This window comes from Myotis davidii, unplaced genomic scaffold (genome assembly GCF_000327345.1).
Source record: "Myotis davidii unplaced genomic scaffold, ASM32734v1 scaffold534, whole genome shotgun sequence".
Classification (NCBI taxonomy): Eukaryota; Metazoa; Chordata; class Mammalia; order Chiroptera; family Vespertilionidae; genus Myotis; species Myotis davidii.
Genome location: NW_006286678.1, coordinates 3,242,117 through 3,268,023, shown reverse-complemented (window position 1 = coordinate 3,268,023; position 25,907 = coordinate 3,242,117). Strand labels below are relative to the sequence as shown.

Genomic DNA, 25,907 nt, shown 5'->3' with positions numbered 1-25,907 from the left:
TGTTCTTTTAAGAAAGTATTTAGGTTGTCCATAATCTTAGCCAAAACCCCACATTAGCCCCATTTAAGCTACTTAGAATTAGATCCTTATTCTTTAGACTAATTGGTGTTTTACTTAACTATCTATATATATAAAAGGTCAGTATCCTAAGTGTCCAACCATCCGGGTAATGACATCACGTAGCAATGCCTGGCTTCACCTGGCTTCCTCTCCCTGGCAACTAGCCTCCTTGGAGTTTCTTCAGTCCAGGAACACAACTTGCTTTATAGCCAAGTGAAAACATTTCACACTGTAACCAAATGTCTGTGAAGCATTTTCACATGCTTCATCTTATTTGATCCTCACAGTAGTCCTGGAGTAGGTAGATAGGAGACTTGGTGGAATCCTATTTTCTTTTCATTAGCCAGAAAATGGAGATTTAGAAACTTGACCAGGCTGAAAAGAAGTAAAAAATTGTGGACCTTAAAAGTGACTTCAGGTTTTCTCACTGCCCAGAATATAGTCAAACACTGCTGCAGTTAAATATTTTACTCTTTGTTCTCCCTGTGTGATCTACAATAATAATCTGCTTCATGTTCATATTTATTGCTGTGTTGCTGACAATTACTTGAAAGAGAAGTTGGGGTACTTCACTGGGCTGGAAAAAGGTTAGCTACATCTGGCGTGATCTACAATAATAATCTGCTTTGTGTTGATATTTACTGCTGTGTTGCTGACAGTTATCTGAAAGAAGTTGGTGTGCTTCACCTGGCTGGAAAATGTTTAGCTAAATCAGAAAGCAGGTCTAATTAAGCAAGTTTATTCTATATCTATAAAAGGCTAAGTTGACTCGTGCATGTGCAATACATATAAAGCTTTCACTGGCACCAATCGCACGCATGTGTTTCGAGCTGTCATTGTCAATCGTGAATTTGGTTGACACTTCTGTTATAGAGAAAGGGCGAATAACAATATATTTCTTCTAATTAATTTCCTTTCAGTGTGCATGAATTCATGCACCGGGCCTCTAGTTTTCTATATATACAAAAGGCTAAGTGTCCGTCTCACCAGTAGCTATGATGCTCACTGACCACCAGGAGGAAGACACTCAACACAGGAGCTGCCATGACACATCCTGGCCATTTAAAAATAAACGGCACCACGGATCTGGTGCCGACAAACCAACACTTGGCTTCCCCCAAGTGGGAAACAGGCCCCGCCACCACCCCGGAGCAACACCCCACCAAAATCGCACCCAACACTGCCAAGACCCCATAGCACAAAATGTGACCCCCAGCCCAGCCCAGAAAGGGTTGCTGTGGGCGCCGGGTAATGATGTCACATAGCAACGCCCAGCTTCCTCTCCCTAGCAACTAGCCTCCTTGGAGTTTCGTCAGCCCAGGAACACGACTTGATTTATAGCCAGGTGCAAACATTTTACAGTTTAACCAAATGTTTGGGAAGCATTTTCACGTGCCTCATCTCATTTGATTCTTACAGAAGTCCTGGAGTAGGTAGATAATAGACTCAGTAGAATCCTATTTTCTTTTCATTAGCAAGTCGTGAATAGCGATATTAAAATATTTCTTCTAATTAATTTCCTTTCAATGTGCATGAATCCGTGCACCAGGACACTAGTAGAAAAATAAAATGAATAGAAGTAAAGGGATTTGTTACTTTCAGGAAAAGTATAGCTTGTTTCAGAAGTGATGGTTATCTCTCCTTTAAATCTGCAAGGTCAAGGTACTTTATTTTGCCCTATTTTGTAGGTTTTTGTTACTTTACTTTCTCCTTTTACCTTGTTGGTTTTTGTTTTTGACTTTATGGATCTAAAACTTCTTATAGTATATCTAATTCTAAATAAGGATATAATGTATAGGACAACAAATCCATATAAAATTAGAATCACCTTACAGGGGGGAAATTATTTGGTGTACCAAGATCCTTTTAGATGGGTTTAATAGAGACTTGCTACATCTGTTCTATACTAGCCAAGGGTGTCTGTGAGTGAAGTAGCAATATGTAACTTTAATTTACATTGCAAAACTTGCTACATAGTTACATTTTAATATAAAACCTATTCTTGCTTTGGGAGCTACCATAAATATGTTTGTTTGTTTTAAAATATATTTTTATTGATTTCAGTGAGGAAGGGAGAGATAGAGATAGAGATAGAAACCTCAATGAAGAGAATCATTGATCAGCTGCCTCCTGCATGCCCCCCACTGAGGATTGAGTCCATACCTGGACATATATGTGCCCTGACTGGGAATCGAACAGTGAACCTCCTGGTTCATAGGTTAGTCGCTCAACCACTGAGCAATACTACCCAAGCATAAATATGTTTTCTTGAGGGTATGTGAGGACATGTGTTGTAGTTCAGTTATAGGACTGTGTACTTGCATTGTCTAGCTTTTCTTTGGAAATCCTTTCTGACCCTACAGTGTCATTTCCTCCTTTTCAAGCTTACAAAAGGGGCAAGAAGGGTTGCTTTAAAAACCAGGGTATGATTTCAAACTGGTATGGGAATAAGCCAGCTGGACAGCTAATTGAGGGAAGTTGTGGAATAAAAGGTTGTCAAAGTAGATAGGGCAGAAAGAAGAAAGCAGTGGTTAAAGTTTAAAACAACTAACTGCTCATACAATTTTTCAGCCTGTACATACTCCCAACCTTATTGGAATCTGGTTCCAAGGAACACTATTAGCATTCTGATTCCTAGAACAGAATTTTTCAACATCAGGCTGGGTTATTCTTTGTGGTTGAGAGTTGCCCTGTGCAATGTAGTACATTTAGCAGAATCCCTGGCCTCTACCCACTTGATACTAGAAACACTCCCCAAATTGTGATGACTAAAATTGTCTCCAGCAATTGTCAAACGACCCTTAGGGAGCAAAATCTCACCCAGTTGAGGACCACTGCTATAGGAGAATGCTATTTTTAATGTCCTGACTAATAGCTTACATAAACATTGCATCAGATAGGCAACTTTTATTCAATGAATGAATCCTAGAAATAGAAGACCTTTGAATGAAAGTTGGCTCTTCAGATAGTGGAACCTTTATAGATCTTATGACTTAGATTTGATGTATACTTAAGATTCAAGGTGATGCCCTAGCCGGTTTGGCTCAGTGGTTAGCCTGTGGACTGAAGGGTTGTGGGTTCGATTCCGGTCAAGGGCACATACCTCCAGTTGCAGACTCAATCCACTGGGAGGCAACCAGTTGATGTCTCATATCGATGTTTCTCTCTCTGTGTGTCTCCCCCTCCCTTCCATTCTCTCTAAAAAATCAATGGAAGAAATATCCTTGGGTGAGGATTAACCAAAAGAATCAAGGTCACTGATCTCAGAATGCCACACATGTCCACAACTTTACACAGGAAGATGTCTCCAAGAATATATCTCAACTGCATGCATGTTGTATTTCTTATGGCATTATCCCTTCAAAACTGTATTCAGTGGTTTTTTAAGCCAGATCATAATGATAACTAAGGGGTGGAGGAGTCAAGGCACAGAGTGCTTTACCCTGTGGCCTTTACATCTGGTCCTACCTGGATAGTAACAGATTGCTTTTATTCAGCATAACATTTAAGTGGTATGCAAAACATCATTTCAGTCATTGGAGCAACTTAACACCCCAGGCTTCGAATAGCCAAATGCTGTGTTTTATGGAAATCACCATATATTTCAAGCCAAATGGTCCCATGGCAAGTGAACTTTGTAAAAATGGCTTAGTTCTTTAGGCCGTACAAGTCTGGAGAAGATTGAAGTTATGTATAACTTGCTTCTGGGTAACCCTTTATCCAACTGCAGATTTTCTTTTTTAATATATTTTATTGATTTTTTACAGAGAGGAAGGGAGAGAGATAGAGAGTTAGAAACATCGATCAGCTGCCTCCTGCACATCTCCCACTGGGGATGTGCCCGCACCCCAGGTACATGCCCTTGACCAGAATCAAACCTGGGCCCTTTCAGTCTGCAGGCCGACGCTCTATCCACTGAGCCAAACCGGGTTTGGCCCAACTGCAGATTTTCATTATTAATACAGGTCCCCAGCACAGTTACAGACTACTGCTCCCTTGTCTACATGCTATCCTAATAATCTAATTGTTGGAAGCCCCAAATTAAATTATAACCCAGTTGGTGTGGCTCAGCAGTTGAGCAACAACCCAGGAGGAACTAAGAGGTCACTGGTTCAATTCTGGTCAGGGCATGTGCTGGGATTGCAGGCTTGATCCCAGGTGGGGAGTGTGCAGGAGGCAGCAGATTGATGATGTTTCTATCTCTCTAGCCTTCTCCATTCCTCTCACTAAAAATCAATAAAAACATTAAAAAAATTTTTTTTAATTATATTGGGAGACTAACCAGCATCATGTGTAGCATCAGCATTATGTACCATACTTAGTAATATTTTAAATTTTTTAAGTGTATGTTATTCCACAAAAGGATATGAGGTCAGTATGTTATGGTTTTATTTTAATTCTCACCCAAGGATGTTTTATTGAATCTTAGAAATGAAGGGGGGTGGGTGGGGGAGAGAGAAACTTCGATCAGTTGCCTCCCGTACGCGCCCCAACCAGGGAATCAAACCTTCAACCCAGGTATGTGCTCTGACCCCATCAAACTGCAAACTTTTGGTGCACGGGATGACAGTCCACCAAACTGAGCCTCCTGGCCAGGGCAGTGTGTTAGTTTTAAACAAAATAGTAAGAGATCACTAACAGCAAGAGTCTGAACAGTAGACAGTCCAGTGCTTAAGGTTGATGATTTGTAGCACAGCTTCATTCAACTTGAATTCTTTAGCAACTGAAAGGACAGATAGATAAAATATATTTTATTGATTTCAGAGAGGAAGTGAGAGGGAGAGAAAGATAGAAACATCAATGATGAGAGAGAATCATTGATCAGCTGCCTCCTGCATGTCCCACACCTGTGATCAAGCCCATAATCTGGGCATATGCCCTGACCGGGAATTGAATAGTGACTTCCTGATTCATGAGTCGATGCTCAACCACTGAGCATCACCGGCCAGGCTGGAAGATTTTCTTTTAAGCTTCTTTAAAGAATCCTTTTATTCCACAAAAGGATGTGAGGTTTTTTGAACTTAAGAGGATCAATAGTTAAAGCAGGGAATTATAAAACGCATACTTTTCCCCCACCAATTATTTGGTAGAGTGCTGAGGACTTTCTTTGAGCATATATGTCTGATTGTAATTCCCATTGCTTGGAGTAAACTGTACCTTAGTGTGCTGCATGGTCTACGGAGCCAAAACTATTAATTGAAGAATGAGGAGCTCAGATGCTTGTAAAGCTTGTTAGGAATTCTAATGTTTTATTCTCCTTTTCTCATCTATTGAAGTTTTCCTCTTTATACCTAATATAAAAGCTTTATTTTCTAATGAAGTCTTTCCAAAGCTTCAGTTTGGTTTTGCACCATATTTTATCAGTTTACATAATGATTTTATTATGACAATGAGTATTCCTAACACTAACAGGTTTTAAGAATAGGCAATTGAGGAACAATAAACAACTCAAATGTAAAGAAGGGAAGTAGCAGTACATGATGTTAGAGAATGCTCTGTCTGCCAGTGGATAGCACCATTCCTGTCCATCCACAGAAATGCAGAGGGCTGCTGCATTCATCACTTGTGGGGCACCTTTTACACAAAATTTAACATAAATAATGCCTCCTAGAATTTATAGTAGCCCTGGGTATGGAGACTGTTGGTTAACTAGCCTAATTTGAGAAGTGGAGGATCAGTTAAGAGTTTTTACTGTATGTAAAAAGTGGGGCTTCTGGTAGAAAAGAGACTATGGTATAGCATTTAAAAAGTTAAATGAAATTTGTGACAGTGAATTTATCATGGAATGTTAACTTTTTACGTTGTTGAAACAGGGGGACCAACTCACAAAAGGAGAAAGACCTCTGATGCAAATGAAACTGAAGATCATTTGGAATCTTTAATATGCAAAGTAGGAGAAAAGGTATGCACCAAAATAGGTACAAACTGTGATGGGCTAGGGTTGTAGTTGACAGTACTTTGATTAATTTCATCAGCTGAAAGCTTTGATGGTCTGTTTTAGGCACAGCTTGTATTGCCATGCCTCTGTATCCCAGAGTATGCGGATCAAAAACATTGGGATGCAGATAATTGAGAATAAATGTTTTTAGCACTTTTCATAGAATATGAGTCACAAGATGTTTTAGGGAATAGTCTCTCAGTTTATAAATGAAGAGCCAAGTAAATTCTGGTAATTTGCCCAGTGTTATATAGTAAGTGAATTAGAGAGAGAGAATAGAGCTGTGATGTCCTCATTTCTAATACTCTGTCTTAGACTGCTTACTTTTAAATTTTCACTCATTCACTTTTCATGGATTTCTAAAAAACAGTAACTACTTGATTTGATTTCTATTAAACCTGTCTTAGTGCCTTGTGTGTGTGAGACTTTAACTTTTTTTATGATCATCTAGAAAATTTTAACGTACTACTTGCTAAGTACTTGACAGATTTGTAATATGCTGTCCTCCACAGAGTGCCTGCTCTTTGGAGAGCAACCTAGAAGGCTTGGCTGGTGTTTTGGAAGCTGACATTCCTAACTACAAGAGCAAGATCTTACGGCTTCTTTGTACAGTGTATGTATGCAAAAGATTTATGAATCCAGGTGATAATGTATTATCTACTCTTAAATGCTTTGGGAAATGTTAAAAAATGTGTTTATGTTCTGTATGTGATCAGTTTTCCTTCTATTGGGGAATTTGTACAAATGAAATGCCCTTTGGTTAACTCTTTTTTTCAGAGATGGATAGAACTAAAATTGAGCATTTTCCTTACGTTTTGTTTCTTGCAACCTGAGAATCATTTGAGTTGACTTTATTTAAGTGAAGAAGTAGATACTTTCACATTCAGAGATTTTCTTTTAAGCATGTACATTTAAATATATATAATAGAATTTAACTTATATTTTACCAAACAAATTTGAGAATTAAAGTAATTCTTGGAAGCCTGAGAAGCTTTTGAAGTATTATTGGGCATCATCTTTCTGTGTTAGATTAGCTAGAACAAGTGTCAGCATTTAATTTGTGAGGAAATTAAAGTGAGAAAAGTCTAACGTGGAGTCATGAAACAGTCTGTCTTAGTGGTGGAATTAGCAACCTAGAGTTTCTCATCTCTCAAATACGATGAATTGCATGCCTTGAAAGCAGTAGCTATGACTTCTGGATTAAGGGGATCTTTGTACTTTGTATGAAACTAGAGGCCCGATGCATGAACTCTGCCTCTGCCTCTGACTCCACCTACCATGGCTTGGTCTGGAAGGACCTCCTGAAGGATGTCCAGTCTAATTAGCATATTATGCTTTTATTATTATAGATTATAAATTACCTAGGCATTCTTGAATTATGAAGGTGATTTATAAGTTGTCATTTCAGTTATTTTAAAATGTTTTTAATGCTTAAAGCTCTTTTTTTTAAATTTAAAAATGTACATACAGCCCTAGCTGGTTTAGCTCAGTGGATAGAGTGTCAGCTTGTGGACTGAAGGGTCCCAGGTTCGATTCTGGTCAAGGGCACAGGCCCGGGTTGCAGGTTCGATCCCCTGCAGGGGACATGCAGGAAGCAGCCAATCAATGATTCTCATCATCGATGTTTCTCTCTCCCTCTTCCTTCCTCTCTGAAATCAATAAAAATATATTTTTTTAAAATGTACAAATTGAAGCTGTCAGTATTTTTCATTTAACCTCTCAAAGTAAAAATAATTTCAATTATAATTTTTCAAAGGAATTCGGTAAGTATTTAGGAAGATATGTTCTTGGACTAAGAAACTAAGAAAAATCAGTTTGCTATAGTTACCCATAAGATGTCTTCTGTTTTGCAAGCATTTGTTAGAATGGAGTAGATTTATGCTTAGACTCAGATGAGTCATGACCTTTTTAGGAGTGTAGGGATTACTATCAATGGAAGGATTTTTTTTTTCTTCTTAACCTAAATTGCCCTTCTCTGCTAGGTACCTTAGAAAAACAGAATAAAATAGATGAGAATCTGAATGATCATGAGTTCCTATTTGCTTTTCTTTTTTTAGCTAATTTCTAAAGGCTGCCTAAATTAGGAAGTAACATTTGCTTTTTCCTAATTTATTATTGTGATCCTCTTCAAATAACTTTAATGAAAATTAACACACTTGGAGAAAGCAAACTGGGATATAAAGAAATTTCCTATATCAGAGTACCATTTTAAAATTTCAATAATTTAACAGAAGCTTGATTGAAACTAGTTTTAGTTCTGAATAGTGTTTCTCAAAATGGAATTCTGATCTTATGACATTTGGTTAGCTAAGTTTAGAAATGCTGAATCTCCCCCTTAATGATTCTGCATTAAAGAAACTTGTTTGACCCGGCATTTCCCAGGTATTTTACCATGAAAACTGTTTTGTATGGAATTGCTATTTAGTTCCACTAAAAATGTTGGACTAAAAACTGGTTATATATTTTTTCTGTTTGGTAACTTAATAATTCTAGTGCATTACTTTTTTAACTCTTGGATTAAGTAATTAGAATTAAAATAAAAAATTATAGGGGCCATGTCATCAACTCTTCTCAATATTTATGCCTATTCTGAAGTAGTTTTTGAAAACGGCCAGAAGTAATCCTGTTTCCAAGTTCATAAAATGATAAAAGGTTTATGTAATACAAAATTCAGCAACTTAACATAATGTTTATTTTGGGGCTTTCTTCTTGTACTGGGTTTTCAAATCAGTGCACGTCTGTTACCTGAGAAGTTGACAATTTATACAACATTAGTTGGATTGCTGAATGCCAGAAATTACAACTTTGGTGGAGAATTTGTAGAAGCCATGATTCGTCAACTTAAAGAATCTTTGAAAGCAAACAATTATAATGAAGCTGTGTATTTGGTAAGTTTTATAGGTTTTTGTTGTTGTTTTTTTTTGGGGGGGGGGGTTTGTTTATTTGTTTTTGGTATATTAAGACAGGGATGGAGGTGAACTACAATCAAATAATTTGCCCTTTCTCTTGAAATACAGTTCCATGCTCATCACAATTACTGCTCTTTTGAAACTATTCTCATTAAAGGTACCACAGTTCATTACCAAGTCCAATGGTTTCTTAATCCTAGTTCTCTGTGTAATATGGGATTCTTTACATCTGTTGGTTTTTGCAGCACCACAGCGAAATAAAAAAGATTATACATTGAAGAAGCTAGACTATCACAGTCTAGGTTCTTAGTATAGTATAGAATGGAAACCTATAAATGCACAGATTCCTGTCCTTCATAAGATCTCAGTCACAATTACTCAGCTCTGCTATTGTAGCACAGAAGCAACCATAGACAATATGTAAACACGTTTGACTGTGTTCAGTAAACATTTACTTGTGGATACTGACATTTAATTTTATATAATTTATATATGTCAAAGTATTGTTTTGGATCTTTTTCAAGCATTTAAATATGTAAAAGTTATTCTTAGTCCATAGGCTATGAAAGAAACAAAAAAACATACATAAAACAGACTAGATTAGGCCCTTGGGCTCGAGTTTTTCAGACCTGTGGCTTGCATCTTCCAAGTTTGTTTTGTAATTATAAGGGACATTTCAATTTAGTAGAAATTGTTTCCTCCAACAGGTTCGTTTTTTATCTGATCTTGTGAATTGTCACGTCATTGCAGCCCCATCAATGGTTGCTATGTTTGAAAATTTTGTAAGCGTAACTCAGGAAGAGGATGTACCTCAGGTGAGAAAACTCCGTATGTTGAGTCTTGTCCATATAGTACCAGGAATTTTTCACTGGTAACCCTTTTAAAATAATGTTTTTAATGCTTATAGCTCATTTTTTTAATTTAAAAAATGTACATAACAATTGAAGCTGTCAGTGGTTTTCATTTTAACCTCCCAAAGAAAAAATAATTTACTTAAAAAGAAAATATAATAGATTATCATGCTATAAATTCTTAATATCTAAAAGTTAAGTCAACTAGTATTCTGATAGGTTCTTATGACCTCTTATGTTAAATGATTCTGTCTAGTAAAACTAAAATATCTAGAAATGCTCTGAATGAGACAGATGTCTTAAGTCCTGTTAAATAGCTTTCACGGGAATTCATTCAAGAATACAATATGAATGAAAATTAACTAGCACATATTTTAAACTTACCTTTTAAAAATTCTTTAGGTGCGACGGGATTGGTATGTGTACGCATTTCTGTCATCTTTGCCCTGGGTTGGAAAGGAATTGTATGAGAAGAAAGATGCAGAGATGGACCGCATCTTTGCCAACACCGAAAGCTATCTTAAGTAAGGGCACAATTCATAGTTCTTTTTGTTTAAAGAATATCTTCCTGATAGCATAAATGTTTTATGTGTTATCTGCTTTAGTAATAGTAATACCATTTGAATTGCATTTCTCAAAAATAAGCTGTGGCGTTTCCTAAAGCTTTTTCTAGGTAATCTCATACCTCTACTGTTGTAAACTTCGTTGGAGCAAACCAGTTGGTAACATAGCTGCTTTTAAGCTGCTCTTGTACATATTGCAAAGGCATAAAACATCTTAACACAGTGGTTCCAGATACTAATGTGCCTAAGAATTACCTGTGGTACTTGAGTATGCTCTAAACCCAGCCCCAGACCTACTGACTCACAATATTTTAGAGGTTTGGACATCTTTACTATTAACTGATTTCACAGTGGAGAACATACTACAACGTGTAGTAGTACAATGTAGGCATTTTAGGTAGGTAAATCCTAAACCAAGTCCTTATTACAGTGGTCCTTAGCCTTTAATACTAATAATAGGACTTATTAGTAAACTTAGGCTTTATTACGTCGTAGGTAGGTACTTGCTTTGTGCCCCTTATGTTTTTCAAAAGTGTTTGTTACAAGTTTCATTTTCTGTCTATTCATAGATATTTCTTTGGATATTGTTAATATCTACTTAGTCGGTTACAAATAAAGCTAAAAGAAGTCTAAAGATAAAAATCTGCTTTTTTATCATATTAAGCTACCTTTAAATGTCAGATTTTGAAAATGTTTTTATATTTTTGAAAAGTTGTACTGATCTTCTTAAAAAGTGTGGATGTTTGCCAAAGAATAAAAACTAAAATGTATGAATATTCTAGCATTTGAGTGCTGGTATATATCCTTCTCCCCTTTTTATCTATATGGTAGTCCAATATGCACACTCTTCTTTACTTGCTTTCCAGCCCTTTAATATAACTTGGGATTTTTTGCATAAACACATATGGCTCTACCTCATTCTTCTTAATAGTTGTATAATATTCCACTCTTTTAATGTGCCATAATTTCTTTAACTAGTTACAAGTTGAAGATATTTAGGTTGATTCCAGTCTCTTGCATTATGAACAAATGTTTCAGTGAATATCCTTGTACAAATGTCTTTGTATACATCTGCAAATATATTTGTGGGAGACATGAATTCTTAGAAATGGCATTGCACCTGAACATCTTTTCATGTTTTTAAAAACCTAAATAATAGATTTTCATTTTATCTTTAGAAGACGCCAAAAGACTCATGTGCCCATGTTACAAGTGTGGACTGCTGAGAAACCACATCCACAAGAAGAGGTAAATTAATTTCAGTCTCTTGAGATATAGGCACAGTCAGCTCTTGAGTAGATTTTTATCTCTGTGATTATTCAGGTCATTCCATTTATATACCTTAGCTAGGTTTCCACATTTCCTATCAGGGCCCACCTCCTCATAGCCCTAGGCATATAGTAGATATTTAATAAAAGTTAGAATGTAATTGAAACATTGCCTGTTCTGGAGAATTGCAGGTATCATAGAGTTGACTTCTTTTTTTTCTTTTCTTAAATGCCCAATTTGAAGAACGTAAGGGGTAACAGCTTCAGACAGATACTGACTTTATAACATCATTAAAACAAAAACAGCACCATTCCTTTGTACTATATTTAATTGAAAATTAGCTTACTTCTCTGTACCCTGTATTTTAGAAGTAGTGGTTTTTGGTTTTGTCTACATGTTATTTCTTCTAGCCTCCAAATATATATTAATTATTAAAAATTAATGTCTTTAGTATTTAGATTGCCTGTGGGCCCAGATTCAGAAATTGAAAAAGGATCGGTGGCAGGAGCGGCACATCCTAAGACCTTATCTTGCCTTTGACAGCATCCTGTGTGAAGCATTGCAGCACAATTTGCCTCCTTTTACACCACCTCCTCACACTGAGGACTCAGTGTACCCAATGCCAAGGGTCATCTTCAGAATGTTTGATTACACGGATGATCCTGAGGTATGTGACCAATTAAAAGTTCCTGTCAAAGGGCCTGTGTTGCATTGTATTTATGGTTTAATCGTATTTGAATTATGCCTATGATACATTTTAAATTTGAATTTATTATCTAAGAGGGTATATAGCAATGAAGTTAATAGTTTAATTCAGTGAATGTTATCACTTCATTATGCAAGAAATTATATTTAGCATGTCTATATAGATTAAGAGACAGCATAGTTTGCAATTTAAGAGAGTAAATTTGAGCCCTGGCCAGGTAGCTCAGTTGGTTGAAGCGTTGTCCCTGTACCCAAAAAGGCTACAGGTTTGATTCTGATTAGGGCACGTGCCCAAGTTTCAAGTTCAATCCCTGGTTAGGGCATTACGGGTGGCAACCGGTCGATGTTTTTCTCTCACATAGATGTTTCTCTCTCTAAAAATCAGTAAAAAACATGTCCTTGGGTGAGGATTAAAAAAAGAGAGTAAGTTTGAGAACCAGATTGGTTTATGTTTCGATCCTGGTTTAGTCATATCCTAGCTGTGTGATCTTAGATGAGTTAGTTACCTCTTTATCTCAGTTTCCTAACGGAATAATAATAGTAGTGTTAAATAAAGTTGTAAGAGGATTAAGTTATTAATAAACATAACATGCATAGAACAGAATGCAATAAATTATGAACACTCAATAATTTTATCTATTATTTCCTCTTTTTTTAACTCTGGTGCCGTGTCACATATAGAAATTTTTTGCTATTTGCAACCATAGTAAAACAAAGATGTATATTTTTGATATTTATTTTATATATATAAATGCATTTAACAAAGAAAAATCAACCAGAATAAAGAGTTCGCATGTCACCTCTGACACGCGTGTCATAGGTTCGCCATCATTGGACTAGTGTGATGAATCTAAATTATAACTCTTAAAATTTTTTGTCAGATCAGCCAAAAAATATACTTTTTGGTGTGCTGCAGAATTTTAGTAATTAGTTATATGTGCCATGAGACAAAAAAGGTTAAAAATCGCTGGCTTAGTGCACCCCAGTCAGCATAGATTAGAATTTCTCAGGCTCAACTCAACTAGGCTGGATAATTCTTTGTTGTGGGACTCTGTCCTGTGAATTGTAGGATGCTTAGCAGCATCCCTGGCCCCTACCTTCTAATTACTAGTAGCATTTAGTGGCTAAATGCCAGTTGTGACAACCAAAAATGTCTCCAGCCATTGCCAGATGTCTTCTTAGGGGCAAAATTGCCCCAGTTGAGAACCATTGGCATATGAACCAGTATTACCACCTAAGGTCAAACTTGAATTTTCTTTCTCCTATCATAAATGGCTAATGACTGGTGAAAATTTGAAATATGTAAAATCAAACTTGGAGTAAAAAGTTGTCAGATACTTGGTTATGTTTTTGAAGTTACCAGTTTGCAACCCACTTTGCCTGTCTATAATAATCTATAATAATAAAAGCATAATATGCTAATTAGACCAGACATCCTTCCCGATGAAGCTTCGAGGGAAGCCCGGGTCCCAGGTGTCAGAGGGAAGCTGGTGTTGGCAGCTAGGGGAAGGAAGGCCTACTCTTGCAGGAATTTCGTGCATTGGGCCTTTAGTCTATAATAAAGAAGGGTAATATGCTAATTAGACCAGACAGCCAAACAACCTTCCAGATGTCCTTCTGGATAAAGCTGGGGCTGCGAGGGTGAAGCCCCTTGCATGAATTTCATGCATTGGGTCTCTAGTCTTTAATAATAAAAATGCAATATGCAAGTCGACCAAACGGCCGAACAGCAGAACAACCGTCCAGACAACCTCCTGGACGAAGCCAGAGCTGAGAGGGCCGAGGAAGCCAGGGCTGCTAAAGGCTACTCTTGCACGAATTTTGTGCATCGGGCCTCTAGTATTACATATATAGTAAAATGCTTTTGGCCAGCATTATGTAATGGTTTAATTTAGTATGGCTGATTGAAAGTCTAATTTACATTTAAGACTGCTGGAATCTTTGTGATTCAGTATTTATTTGTGCAAGGGGAACTGGAATGGGACCTCAGAGTTTGTTTCGCTTGTACTGTTTACACTTAATTGACGTTGTCTCTTTAATGTGCCCAGAAGAGCATAAAATACGAAAGAACTGTTCTCAAAAGGAAGAGGATTTGGGTGTTTTTGTTCTGGCCTTTGGGGGAAAGAAAAGTTTATGTAAAAAAAAAAAAATACAGAGATTAAGAGTCTATAATAGTAAATAATAAACTCTTTGAACCTATTTGCTATGCATGTACTTTTATAAAAAATTAAACAATATGTACATAATGTTTTTTAACCTTTTAAAAAACAATATAATGCGGCTATCTTACAATGCATACATGATTTTGTTATGTCTATATGGTATTTTAAATAAAATTTTCCCTCCATGTTTATTATGGAAGTAATCCACCTTTATGGTTTAAAATAATAAATCAAACAGTATAGAGCTAATGATGTACAATTATTTTTTTAATATATTTTTTTATTGATTTCACAGAGGAAGAGAGGGAGAGAGAGAGACATCAATGGTGAGAGAGAAAATCATTGATCGGCTGCCTCCTGCACATCCCCCCACTGGGGATGGAGCCCGCAGACCAGGCATGTGCCCTTGGCCGGAATCGAACCCAGGACCCCTCAGTCCAGAGGCTGACGCTCTGTCCACTGAGCCAAGCCGGCCAGGGCGTACAACAATTGTTTCACATAAGAATTGAGGTGGGCTATGATAGTGTGGTGTCAGATGTATAGAAGAAATATTGCAGCTGACACTCATTCTGTTGTAGATGTAAGTGAATACGACGATGACATTTGCTGAAAATACAGAGCTTTCACACTTTCTTTTATTCCCAGTACTCAATATAGTATCAAACATAAGCTCTCAAATATTTGTTGAATAAATGAAAGAAAATATCTTTTTTAGGTCTGTAGTGTATACATTTGGTTTTCTTTCCAGGGTCCTGTAATGCCAGGGAGTCATTCTGTGGAAAGATTTGTGATAGAAGAGAATCTTCACTGCATCATTAAGTCCCACTGGAAGGAAAGAAATACTTGGTAGGGTTCTTTTCATGTTACTTTTAAAGTGGAGAAAATGTAGCAATTTTGATAAGTTGATAAGAGCAAAATATATGTTTAAGAGTATAAAATAAATCTCCTGACACCCTGTCTTGCTAAGACCAATCTACTTTGCTTCTCAAAATAGTACTTTTCTGAGTGCTTTATAGTGCTATAGTGCTTTATAATAATGCATATGATGCTGGCTTTTTTGTGTGGACATTTGTAATATGCTATGGACAAATTAATTTGAATGACAATATTTTTGGTGTGAATATTATGGGGATAAATGAATACTAATGATTTTGCTGTGTTTTCTAGCATTTAGACACCTAGCTTGGGAAAAGTTTGCTTTTAATATTTTCTTAAACCTTGGAAAGTTTGGTTTAGATTTTAAGGTGGAAAGGAACATAGTCTTTTGGGAGTGGCCTGCCATATTAAAACTTTTTAAGTTAGTATATTGAATATACTTCCTTAGTATTGTTACTTAAACTCCTGATCTTTCAAGGAGTTTTGGATGCATTAAAAAATTTTCCTGTGATAGACAAAATAATTTGTGCTGCAGTGAAATAACTGAAATCTAGAAGATTCCAGAAAAGATTTCTGTGCCTAGCCAGCTCAGCCAAGGGCTCGGCAAGCCTGGGGGGGGAGGAGGGGGTAAAGGATGAAAAAAAGAGAATAAGTTGGGTCTAGCTGAGGCCACAGAGAGAGATCCAGACTGTAAGCTGAGCCTTTATTTTATAGCCAGAGGTAAACAAGGTAGTGGTCACTACAGTTACAATGTTCTTGTGAGTTTCACTTGTTTGGCAGCATTTGCTACACCTCCCACAGCCCATTAGCTACCCAGATAAGATCTAGGGAGCTTCATAAGTCAAGCGTAATTATGCTAAGAGGGCTTTGCCCTCTAAGCTGGGACTTGTTTGTGGTTTTGCCAACAGGTCAGTCCGAGGCTTAACCCTATAGTCCAGTGGTTCTCAACCTTCCTAATGCCGCAACCCTTTAATACAGTTCCTCATGTTGTGGTGACCCCCAATTTCATTGTTACAAATTGAACATAATTAAAGCATAGTGATTAATCACAAAAACAATATGTAATTATATATGTGTTTTCTGATGGTCTTAGGCGACCCCTGTGAAAGGGTCATTCGACCCCCAAAGCGGTCGCGACCCACAGGTTGAGAACCGCTGTAGCTGCTCCCTACAGCTTTCCTTTTATCTAAGTAACTGCTTTGAAACTATTTGTTCATGTATCTTGTATACTTACTGAACTTAAATTATACCTTTTACAGTGCCGCACAATTGGTGAGCTATCCAGGGAAGAACAAGATCCCCTTGAACTACCATATAGTTGAGGTATGAATGCCACATGGAGCTTGTTTCTGAGTTTCAGAATCTTTCTGTTGACTTAAAAGTATTAATCTACTCTTGGTTTATTGTTTTTTTTCCTTGCTACTTGTCAGATATTGAAAGTTAACAAAGGAGTGAGGAAATTGCTGTCTGTTTTGCTGCTCTGTTAGCCATGTTAGTACAGAGAAAAGAGGAGGTTGAAACCAATAATCAAATGGAATTTTGAGTTGACTATAAATTATTTATATAGTATATCTTCATTCGTGAATAGTTGTCATGGATAATATAAGTTACTCTAGTTCTGTCAATACATTGTCCACTTAACAGATATCAGATAATCTATTTTTAACTGTTTATCCAGCCTCTTAGTAGTATACATCCAACTAGAATATTATTTGCCGTATCACAAGGTGTAGGGTTAAATATGAATCTCTGTTCTTAGAAATCAGTAGAGCCAATTGTTGCCTAGCTGGTTTGGTTCAGTGGATAGAGCGTTGGCTTGCGGACTGAAGGGCCTCAGGTTTGATTGAGGTCAAGGACGTATACCTGGGTTGTGGGCTCAGTCCCCACTAGGGGGGTGTGCAGAAGGCAGCCAATCAGTGATTCTCTGTCATCATTGATGTTTCTATCTCTCCCCTCTCCCTTCCTCTCTGAAATCAATAAAAATATATTAGGAAGGGAGGGAGGGAACCAAAACTCTTATTAAAAAAGAGCCAATTGTTTTGGACGAAAGAATAATGCTTTGATTCCATATTAAGAAAGATGATATTAGTAGTATATGTGAACACCTTGTTAGATTTAGGTCCTGAAAAAGTGTTTTCACTTGACACATGAGTCAAACTGTTAGTTACATACTCCTTTAAGTTAAAATACTCATGAGCATACTTATGGCGTATTATTTATGATTTACTTTTTATTTATACTGCACTTGTGTGCTTTCTTAGAAGCTGTCCAGCTTTTAGAGATATAAGTCATATGTTAAAATGTGCAAAATGTGTAGAAAGTCAGAATGAAGTACATATGGAAGTGTGGAGACGGGAGGCAGAGGAAGGAATGCAGATCAGGCTTTAGAATTCTTAGTAGGTGGTCCACACAAGGGAGGGTGGAAACAAGTTTCTGAACAAGTGGCATGGCAGGTAATTCCTGGATTGTCAAAAAGGTTTGTGGGCTCCAGTTTCAAGTAGCAGAGTGGAATGACTTGACTATTAGCTGTTTGCATCCTCAGTCTCACAAGAGTTTTTACTACTTCATTTGTTAGAATAAAATTGATAGATATGTGCCTCAGTAAATCAACTCCTATACTTCCAGAGGTGGAATTCAATTACATGGTTCTCTGGGATTATCAATAAGCATTAATATAGTATAACCTTGATATAATGGATTAATTTGGGTGAGAGGGTGTCCATTAAAGCTGAAAGTCTGTTATACAATAAAATAGGTTTTCCAAATGTGTACGTTAAAAATTTGACAAAGTTTTGGTTTGGTTCAGTGGATAGAGCATCAGTCAACGGATTAAAGGGTCCTGGGTTCAGTTCCCATCAAGGGCACATGCCCAGGTTGTGCTCATGATCCCAAGGAGGGGGCTTGCAGGAGGCAACCGATCAATGATTCTCTCTCATCGTTGATGTTTCTATCTCTTTCTCTCCCTCTCCCTTCCTCTCTGAAATCAAAAATATTTTTTTTAAAAAATTTTCCCCCTAAATTAGTCTGGCTTGTGTAGCTCAGTGGATGAGCGTTGACCCATGAACCAGGAGGTCACAGTTCTGTTCCCAATCAGGGCACATGCCTGTGTTATGGACTCAATCTCTAGTGTGGGTGCACAGGAGGCAGTAGATCAATTATTCTATCTCATCATTGATCTTTCTATTTCTCCCTCTCCCTTCCTCTCTGAAATCAATAAATATATTTAAATATATATCTTTTAAAAATTGACAAATTAGTTTGCCTGTTTTTACTTCTGTAGACATGTTTGTGTAATTAAAATTATGTATGAAAATTTTAATTTCACAGAAAAGTTTTGTATATGTGTTACTGTAATTTTAAATTTATACTAAATAGTTCTAGTAAATACAAGCATGTGCATGGCTGCGGCACTACTAGACATCAGCCAGCACAAGTTAAAACTGCTGCAGAGCCCTGACCAGTTTGGCTCAGTGGATAGAGTGTCAGCCTGTGGACTGAAAGGTCCCAGGTTCGATTCCGGTCAAGGGCATGTACCTTGGTTGCGGGCACATCCCCAGTAGGAGATGTGCAGGAGGCAGCTGATCGATGTTTCTCTCTCTCGATGTTTCTAACTCTGTATCCCTCTCCCTTCCTCTCTGTAAAAAATCAATAAAATATATTTTAAAAAACACACACACACACAAAGAAAAACTGCTGCAGAAAGTTACGCCCCAGGACAACAGAACCAGTTACCTTGAGCACTGTGGTTTGATCATATACATTTGCAGAACATTGTTTACAAGCGGTGATTCTTGGTTTTAAATATGTAGATTATAGTTGTAGATATATAATATTTATGTCAGTAAAATTACTATAGTGTTTTTCCAACATATGGTCTATTTGTTATAAATAACCATGAATTAGCCCGGCTGGTATGGCTCAGAACCAGAGGTCCCTGATTCGATTCCCTATCAGGGCACATGCCTGGGTTTTGGGCTCAATCCCCAGTATGGGGCTGTGCAGAAGACAGCCAATTGATGATTCTCTCTCATATTTGATGTTCCTATCTCCCTCTTTCTGAAATCAATGAAAACATATTTAAAAAAATAATAACCAGAACTAATAACAAAAACCCTGTTCATTTAATATAAGCATATCTTGGTTAAAAGCATTTTTAAATTAACAAAGTGTTAATTTTCACATATGACATATAGACGAGAAATTCTGTCCATTAAATTCTAAGTCTGTTAAATCAAGATCTGCAAAATTGAGGATTTACTGTATTGTCCTGGCCATTGTGCTCAGTGGTGAGAGGGTCGGCCCGAGCACCTGGGTTGCAGGTTTGGTTCCCGGCCCAAGATGCATGTGGGAGGCAACCAATTAATGTGTCTCTCACATCGATGTTTCTCTCTCTTCCTCCCTTCCCCCCTCTAAAAAACAATGGAAAAATATCCTCGGGTGAGGATTAACCAAGAAAAAGTGATTCTTCTTTCATTACCAATGTCATGGAGCGAGAGTTTATGTTTAGAATAGTGAGGTGTTTCTAATAGTAGGCGTGCATAGATAGCCGTTGGATTGGTTCTGACTCCTGATTCTTTTGTAGGTGATCTTTGCAGAGCTGTTTCAACTTCCAGCACCCCCTCACATTGATGTGATGTACACAACACTTCTCATTGAACTGTGCAAACTTCAGCCTGGCTCTCTACCCCAAGTTGTATCCTTTCCTTTGTTTTTAAACTTACTCTTGTTGGCCTAGCTTTAAAAGATTACTAAATATTTCTGCTTGTAGGTTTAAATCACTTCATGAAAACAGTTTGACTTTTTTTTTTTTTTAAGTTAAACATATGTGTACCATGCAATTTAGCCATTCCACTCAGGTATTTATCCAAGAGAAATGGAAGCACAAGTCTATACAAAGACTTAGGCATTAATGTTCATAGAAACTTAATTGGTAATAGCCTCAAACTGAAAGTCCAAATGCTCATCAGTATATGAGTAGATTAACAAATTTTGTTATGCCTATACAGTGGAATACTACATAATAAAAAATAAGTTTTTGATGCCTGCAATAACATGAATCAATTATAAAATAATTCTGCTGAGTAAAAACCACCAACCAAACAGCCCTGAGTGGGTGGCTCGGTTGGTTGGAGCTTCATCCCAAGCACCAGAGGGTTGTGGATTTGATTCGCTGTGAGGGCACCTACCTAAGTTTCAGGTTAGGTCTCAGGTTAGGGTGAATTCGGGAGGTAGTTAATCAATGTTTCTATGTCTCTCCTCCCCTTCTCACTCCCTCTCTAACTCCCCCCCACCCCCTCCATACACTTTTCTTTCTAAAATCAATGGGAACATGTCCTTGGGTAAGGATTTTTTTAAAAATCCAAATAATTCATACTATGTGATTCCATTTACACAAAATTCTAGAAAATGCAAAGTGATCTAGTGATAACCCCATATTTGCTTGGGAGCATGGGTAGGGGTGGGGAGAAGGGAGAATGGATTACCAAAGGAGCATGGAGAAATTTTATAAGTGTTCATTATCTTGATTTTTATGGGTGTATACAGGTCGAATTTGTACATTAGTACTTCAAAGCTATTTTTAAAAAGATCAGCTCTGACCGGTTTGGCTCAGTGGATAGAGCGTCGGCCTGTGGACTGAGGGGTCCCAGGTTCGATTCCGGTCAAAGGCATGTACCTTGGTTGCAGGCACATCTCCAGTGCGGGGTGTGCAGGAGACAGCTGATTGACATTTCTCTCTCATCGATGTTTCTGGCTCTCTATCCCTCTCCCTTCCTCTCTGTAAAAAAATCAATAAAATATTTATTTTTTAAAAAAGAATAGAAAGATCAATTACATGAAAAAATGTTTTAACATTATCAGTCATTATATAGACTTCTAGGAAATGCTATTTATTTTTTCTATCACAACTTATTTTGAAGGAGGGTGGAGAATAGTTTTCCTTATCCTCAAATTTACAGCTTGCACAGGCAACTGAAATGTTATACATGCGTTTGGACACAATGAATACTACATGTGTAGACAGGTACAGTAATTGCCTTATTTCTATACTGGTTGTTAACCAGTTCTCCCTGTGCTTTATAAAAGAATTTGATTTGCCTTTTTAAGAATTTCCAAGTTGATTTTTCTTACTTGCCTCCCCAAAATAATCCTTTGCATGTACATTAAAAAAAATGTTTAAATTTTTAAAAAACACACCTCATACCTGTTGTAAATATCACATTACACTTTTTAGTCTAATTTTCAGTAGGAAATGATGCCCATGCTAAGGTTTTCTTTAATTTCGTTCATTGTTTACTTGTTTGGTGATTTGGTACAGTTATACTTTTCCCACTGCTATTGGGTATGTAAGCTTTTATAGTAGACTTTATGCTAACCTCTGTGTAGAAGTAGAGTCCAATATTATATATTTATTATATATAAGCACATATATATTTTTATTTAGACATAGTATCTGTTTCTAAAATAATTGGCTTCAACATAACTCCAGCTTCAAGACTGTTTATACAAATGACCATATTGGATATTTATAGCTGTGGCCATTGCATGCCCATTGTCTTCTTTTGAATGACATCCATGTACCACCTTTCTTAACCTTTGTCAGCTTCCCAAATCAGATCAGGACAGGTTTTGAATATTTCTCCAATTTCCATGATCTTTTATGTCCATTAGTCAAATTCCATATCTGAAAATTTATCAGTAAGGGGTATTCTGTGTCATTGACCTACTATCTTGATTAATTTCAGTGACTGAAATTAGAGCTACATGAGAGATGTACTTTAAGAAAGTGTCTTCTGATTTCCCCCCCCAGTCTAATTAGTAAAACTACCAGTTGTATTGGGCATCCCAGTTATGCTATTCATTCAGCAAATATTTATTGGGCTCTTAAAATTTTTACAGCATTATCCAGTTTGCTAAGGTGATTCCTATCTAGTTAGATTAGATATATTTTTAGAGGCAAGGGGCTTCAGTGGTATATTTTGTTGTTTGTGGTGAAAGAGTATGGTCATGATGGTTAAAAATCATGCTTTGGCTCTACCATTTATAAAATGCTTTATCTGCAACTTCATCTTTTTTTGCCACTGTTTTGTTTTAAGTAATAGGAAAAATAATATACTCCTCAGAAGTTATTAAATTATATAAACATATAAGGTACCTGACACAAAATAGGCACTCAAGTCATATTATTCACTTAAAAAAGGATAGCACTATTAGAAGGAGTGAGATAGGAAATTTTTATTTTTTTTAAGATGATGAGGTACAGGATTTGCAGAGCAAAGGATAAGTGGCAGAAGATACAGCTATAGATAGGGGTGTGTGTTTGTAACTTAACTCTATAACATAGGGTTTTATTTGTCTGAAGGATTACATAAGTTCCTGGTATAAACTGTAACCATTCATCTTTTTGTGCTCCTTCCTCTCTCTTCTCTGTATAGGTTTATTAATTGGTTTTCCCATCATCTAAGTAACTTCCAGTTCCGTTGGAGCTGGGAAGATTGGTAAGTGGTATTATATTTTAGCTTTCCTTTCTCTACAGTCTACCATAATTTTAAAGATACTGTTAATATTAAAAACTATAACATAAAACAATCTTTATGGTCTAAAAGATTTAGTTTATTTTTTATATTTATATACATAAGTGAAATAATTTAGGTAGAATCTATTTTTAGCTAAGTACAAGTTAGGTATAAGTACAGATTCAGTGTAAGACCTTAAAAAACTATGTTTCCTCATTAGGTCAGATTGTCTTACTCAAGATCCTGATAGTCCCAAACCAAAGTTTGTAAAAGAAGTTCTAGAAAAATGTATGAGGTAAGTTCTTTGTGTTTTCTCCTTAACATGGGTCTCCTAATTTTTGTGGGAGGATTTTTCTCTTTTGCATTTGTGGTCTATGTCCAGAATGTAATTTTTAAAATCCAACTACCTGCACTTCTTCCTCGTTAGTTTTTAATCAAGATGTAAGCTAAAAAAAATTAGGCAACTATAACATCTGGATTTTGTGTGAATTAAGCCAAAAGGTTGTTTTGTTTTGTTATTTGAGAAAAATATACTAAGAACTTTATCCTATTCATCCAGATTCCCTCATTAACATTTTACCACATTTGTTCTAGTTCTGACTCCTTTTCTCCTCTAAGTGTACACCATTACATTGGTCTTTTTCTGAACCCTTTGGAAACAAGCTGCAGATAACATCTCGTCACCTTAAACCGTCCATTGTATATTTCCCCAAAACAAAGACAATCAATATACCACCCTTCAAATTGGGAAATCAGCTCTGGTACAGATAGTACCATACAGTCCACGAATGCTGCTGAAATTTTGCCAGCTGTCCTGACAATGCCTTTTTCTCTTTCCGGTTCAGAATCCTATCCAGGAACACATGTAGCAGCATTTAGTTGTCATTATCTTCACATTCCTCAGTCATGAACAGCTATTACTCTATTTTCCATGTCCTTACCAGTTTTAAAGAATCTAGGCCTCACTTTCTTGGGTCACCCTGCTGTGTCCTCATGACCAGACTCAAGTCTTGCATTGTTGTTGCTCTTCATAGTGCATCCCACCACTGGAGGTGTTAACTTTGACTACCTGGTCATGTCTCTATCTGCCAGGCTTCTCCACCTAAATTCACCATTTTTCCCTTTGTAATTGATTTTTTAGTAATAAATATTCTGAGGTTATACTCATCCTATTCGTCAAACCTCTACATCACCCTATTCTTCACCAAACCTCCACTGGCAACTCTTTTGACCTGCCACCATTATGATGATTGCTAAGTGATGTTTCTCTTTTCCATTGTTCCTTCTTTTATTAGTTGGCATTGTGGGGAGGGTGCTGGAGATTGTGACTTTCCAAATAAATTGGATGTTAATGAAGAATGGGACTGAGGAATGATATTTCTGAAGCTCTTATTTGTATTGTAGGTTGTCTTATCATCAGCGTATATTAGATATTGTTCCTCCTACCTTCTCAGTTCTATGTCCTGCAAACCCAACCTGCATTTACAAGTATGGAGATGAAAGTAGCAGTAAGTAAAAAATAAATCCGTCTTTAAAAAGTAACAATGCAAGTATTCTCTGACATCAGTTATATTTGAGGAAAAGGTCAACTCTTTCTTGGGTTTATATTTTCTCTATTTGAAAGGTGATCCGTTACTAGCCACTGTTGTTTTATTTGCCCTTTTTTTTTTTTTAATCCTCACCTGAGGATATTCTTCCCATTGACTTCTAGAGAGTGGAAGAGAGTGGGGAGAGGGGAGAGAGAGACATTGATCGGTGCCTCCCACACGTGCCCCCACTGCGGCTGGGGAACCTACAACTGAGGTCCAAGCCCTTGACTGGGAATTGGACCTGTGACCCTTAGGTCCACAGGCCAATGTTCTAACCATTGAGCAAAACCAGGTGGAGCTGCTCTGTCATTTTGAAGATTCATTGTGATATACTTAGTTATTACTGGCTTGTAACTTTTAACACTGGTTATTACGTTATAGTAAAGGCATTATGTTAAATATTGCTAAGCATAGCAAGATGAATTTATAGCCAGAACTTATTAAAATAGAGATGTAACTTGGTCATCTGATACCAATTCAGATGTGGGAGCACAGTATATATACATACACTGTGTTTTGACCAGTGAGATTGCATTATAAGCCAGAGGGACTATAATTTGATATGCCATTTTGTGCTTCACACTTAATGAAGGTAAGGTGTCCATTAGTCATCACTGGTATAGAGTTAGGTGTGGAGTTTTTCCAAGTTAGTCTTTTCAGATGGCACCAAACACAGCTCCTCCATGAGCCTTCCATTTCATGTTGTATTTTGAAACTTGCTCCTCTCTCTTGCCCTCGTACTGCACTCCTAATTTTCGACCTACACCTCAGACTATGCCTGTTATCCATGAAATAAACCCCCATGGCTAAATATATTTCCTGTATATCCTTAATTCTTAAAACAACTCTGAGAAATAGGTATGTTTATTATATCAGTTTTACAATGAGGAAAATGCTTCAAAGATGCAAAGCCAGAGAGAAATTGCTTCTGAGTGATAGAGCCCAGATCCAAGTCCAGGTTTGCTGACTGAGCAGCCTTGCTCTTAACCACAGTGCTTTCCTAAAAGAGCAAAGCTTGATGGGGCACTTAGAAGTGCTGAGTTTTGAGTTCTGCCCTGTACTGGTTCAGAATTATAAGACAGTCTTTAATATCAAGGACTTTCGTTAAACATCAGGCTTCCTTTTTTCCCATTGAAACATCTCAGCTTAATATTTAAGGCCCTGCTAACAGCTGTTCCTGCTTTTTCATTTGTCAGTTCGTCCCACATGGAACTCTACTCCAGCCAGGCCCATTTCCTTTTTTCCATCCTTCTGGTTCTTGATTTTTGTCTTTGTGCTATTGCCCCAGGCTTGAAAGCCCTTTCTATCTTTGGACCCTGTTCCCTTCCTAGTGTCTAGACCAGTGGTCGGCAAACTGCGGCCCCTTGAGTGTGGCTCTTCCACAAAATACCACGTGCGGGTGCGCACGTACAGTGCGATTGAAACTTCGTGGCCACACTCAAGGGGCCAAAGAGCCGCATGTGCCTCGCGA

At 37.1% G+C, this 25,907-nt stretch overlaps 1 protein-coding gene across 2 annotated transcripts in view; it reads left to right on the top strand.

Moving 5' to 3' along the window:
- Positions 1-5,830: 5,830 nt before the first annotated feature.
- Positions 5,831-25,907, top strand: part of NCBP1 (nuclear cap binding protein subunit 1) — a 31,770-nt gene continuing 11,693 nt past the window's right edge. Inside the window, exons 1-14 of one of the 2 annotated variants that reach the window (XM_006758444.2) lie at positions 5,831-5,962; positions 6,511-6,611; positions 8,730-8,886; positions 9,615-9,722; positions 10,161-10,282; positions 11,500-11,569; positions 12,042-12,257; positions 15,206-15,303; positions 16,593-16,656; positions 19,916-20,026; positions 21,291-21,355; positions 22,767-22,829; positions 23,068-23,142; positions 24,252-24,355. In XM_006758444.2, coding sequence (XP_006758507.1) covers positions 5,846-5,962; positions 6,511-6,611; positions 8,730-8,886; positions 9,615-9,722; positions 10,161-10,282; positions 11,500-11,569; positions 12,042-12,257; positions 15,206-15,303; positions 16,593-16,656; positions 19,916-20,026; positions 21,291-21,355; positions 22,767-22,829; positions 23,068-23,142; positions 24,252-24,355 — 1,471 coding nt within the window. In that variant the 5' untranslated portion in view covers positions 5,831-5,845. Of the gene's footprint in view, positions 5,963-6,510; positions 6,641-8,729; positions 8,887-9,614; positions 9,723-10,160; positions 10,283-11,499; positions 11,570-12,041; positions 12,258-15,205; positions 15,304-16,592; positions 16,657-19,915; positions 20,027-21,290; positions 21,356-22,766; positions 22,830-23,067; positions 23,143-24,251; positions 24,356-25,907 lie in introns of those variants that run through there. The other variant, XM_015560492.1, reaches the window with a different exon arrangement.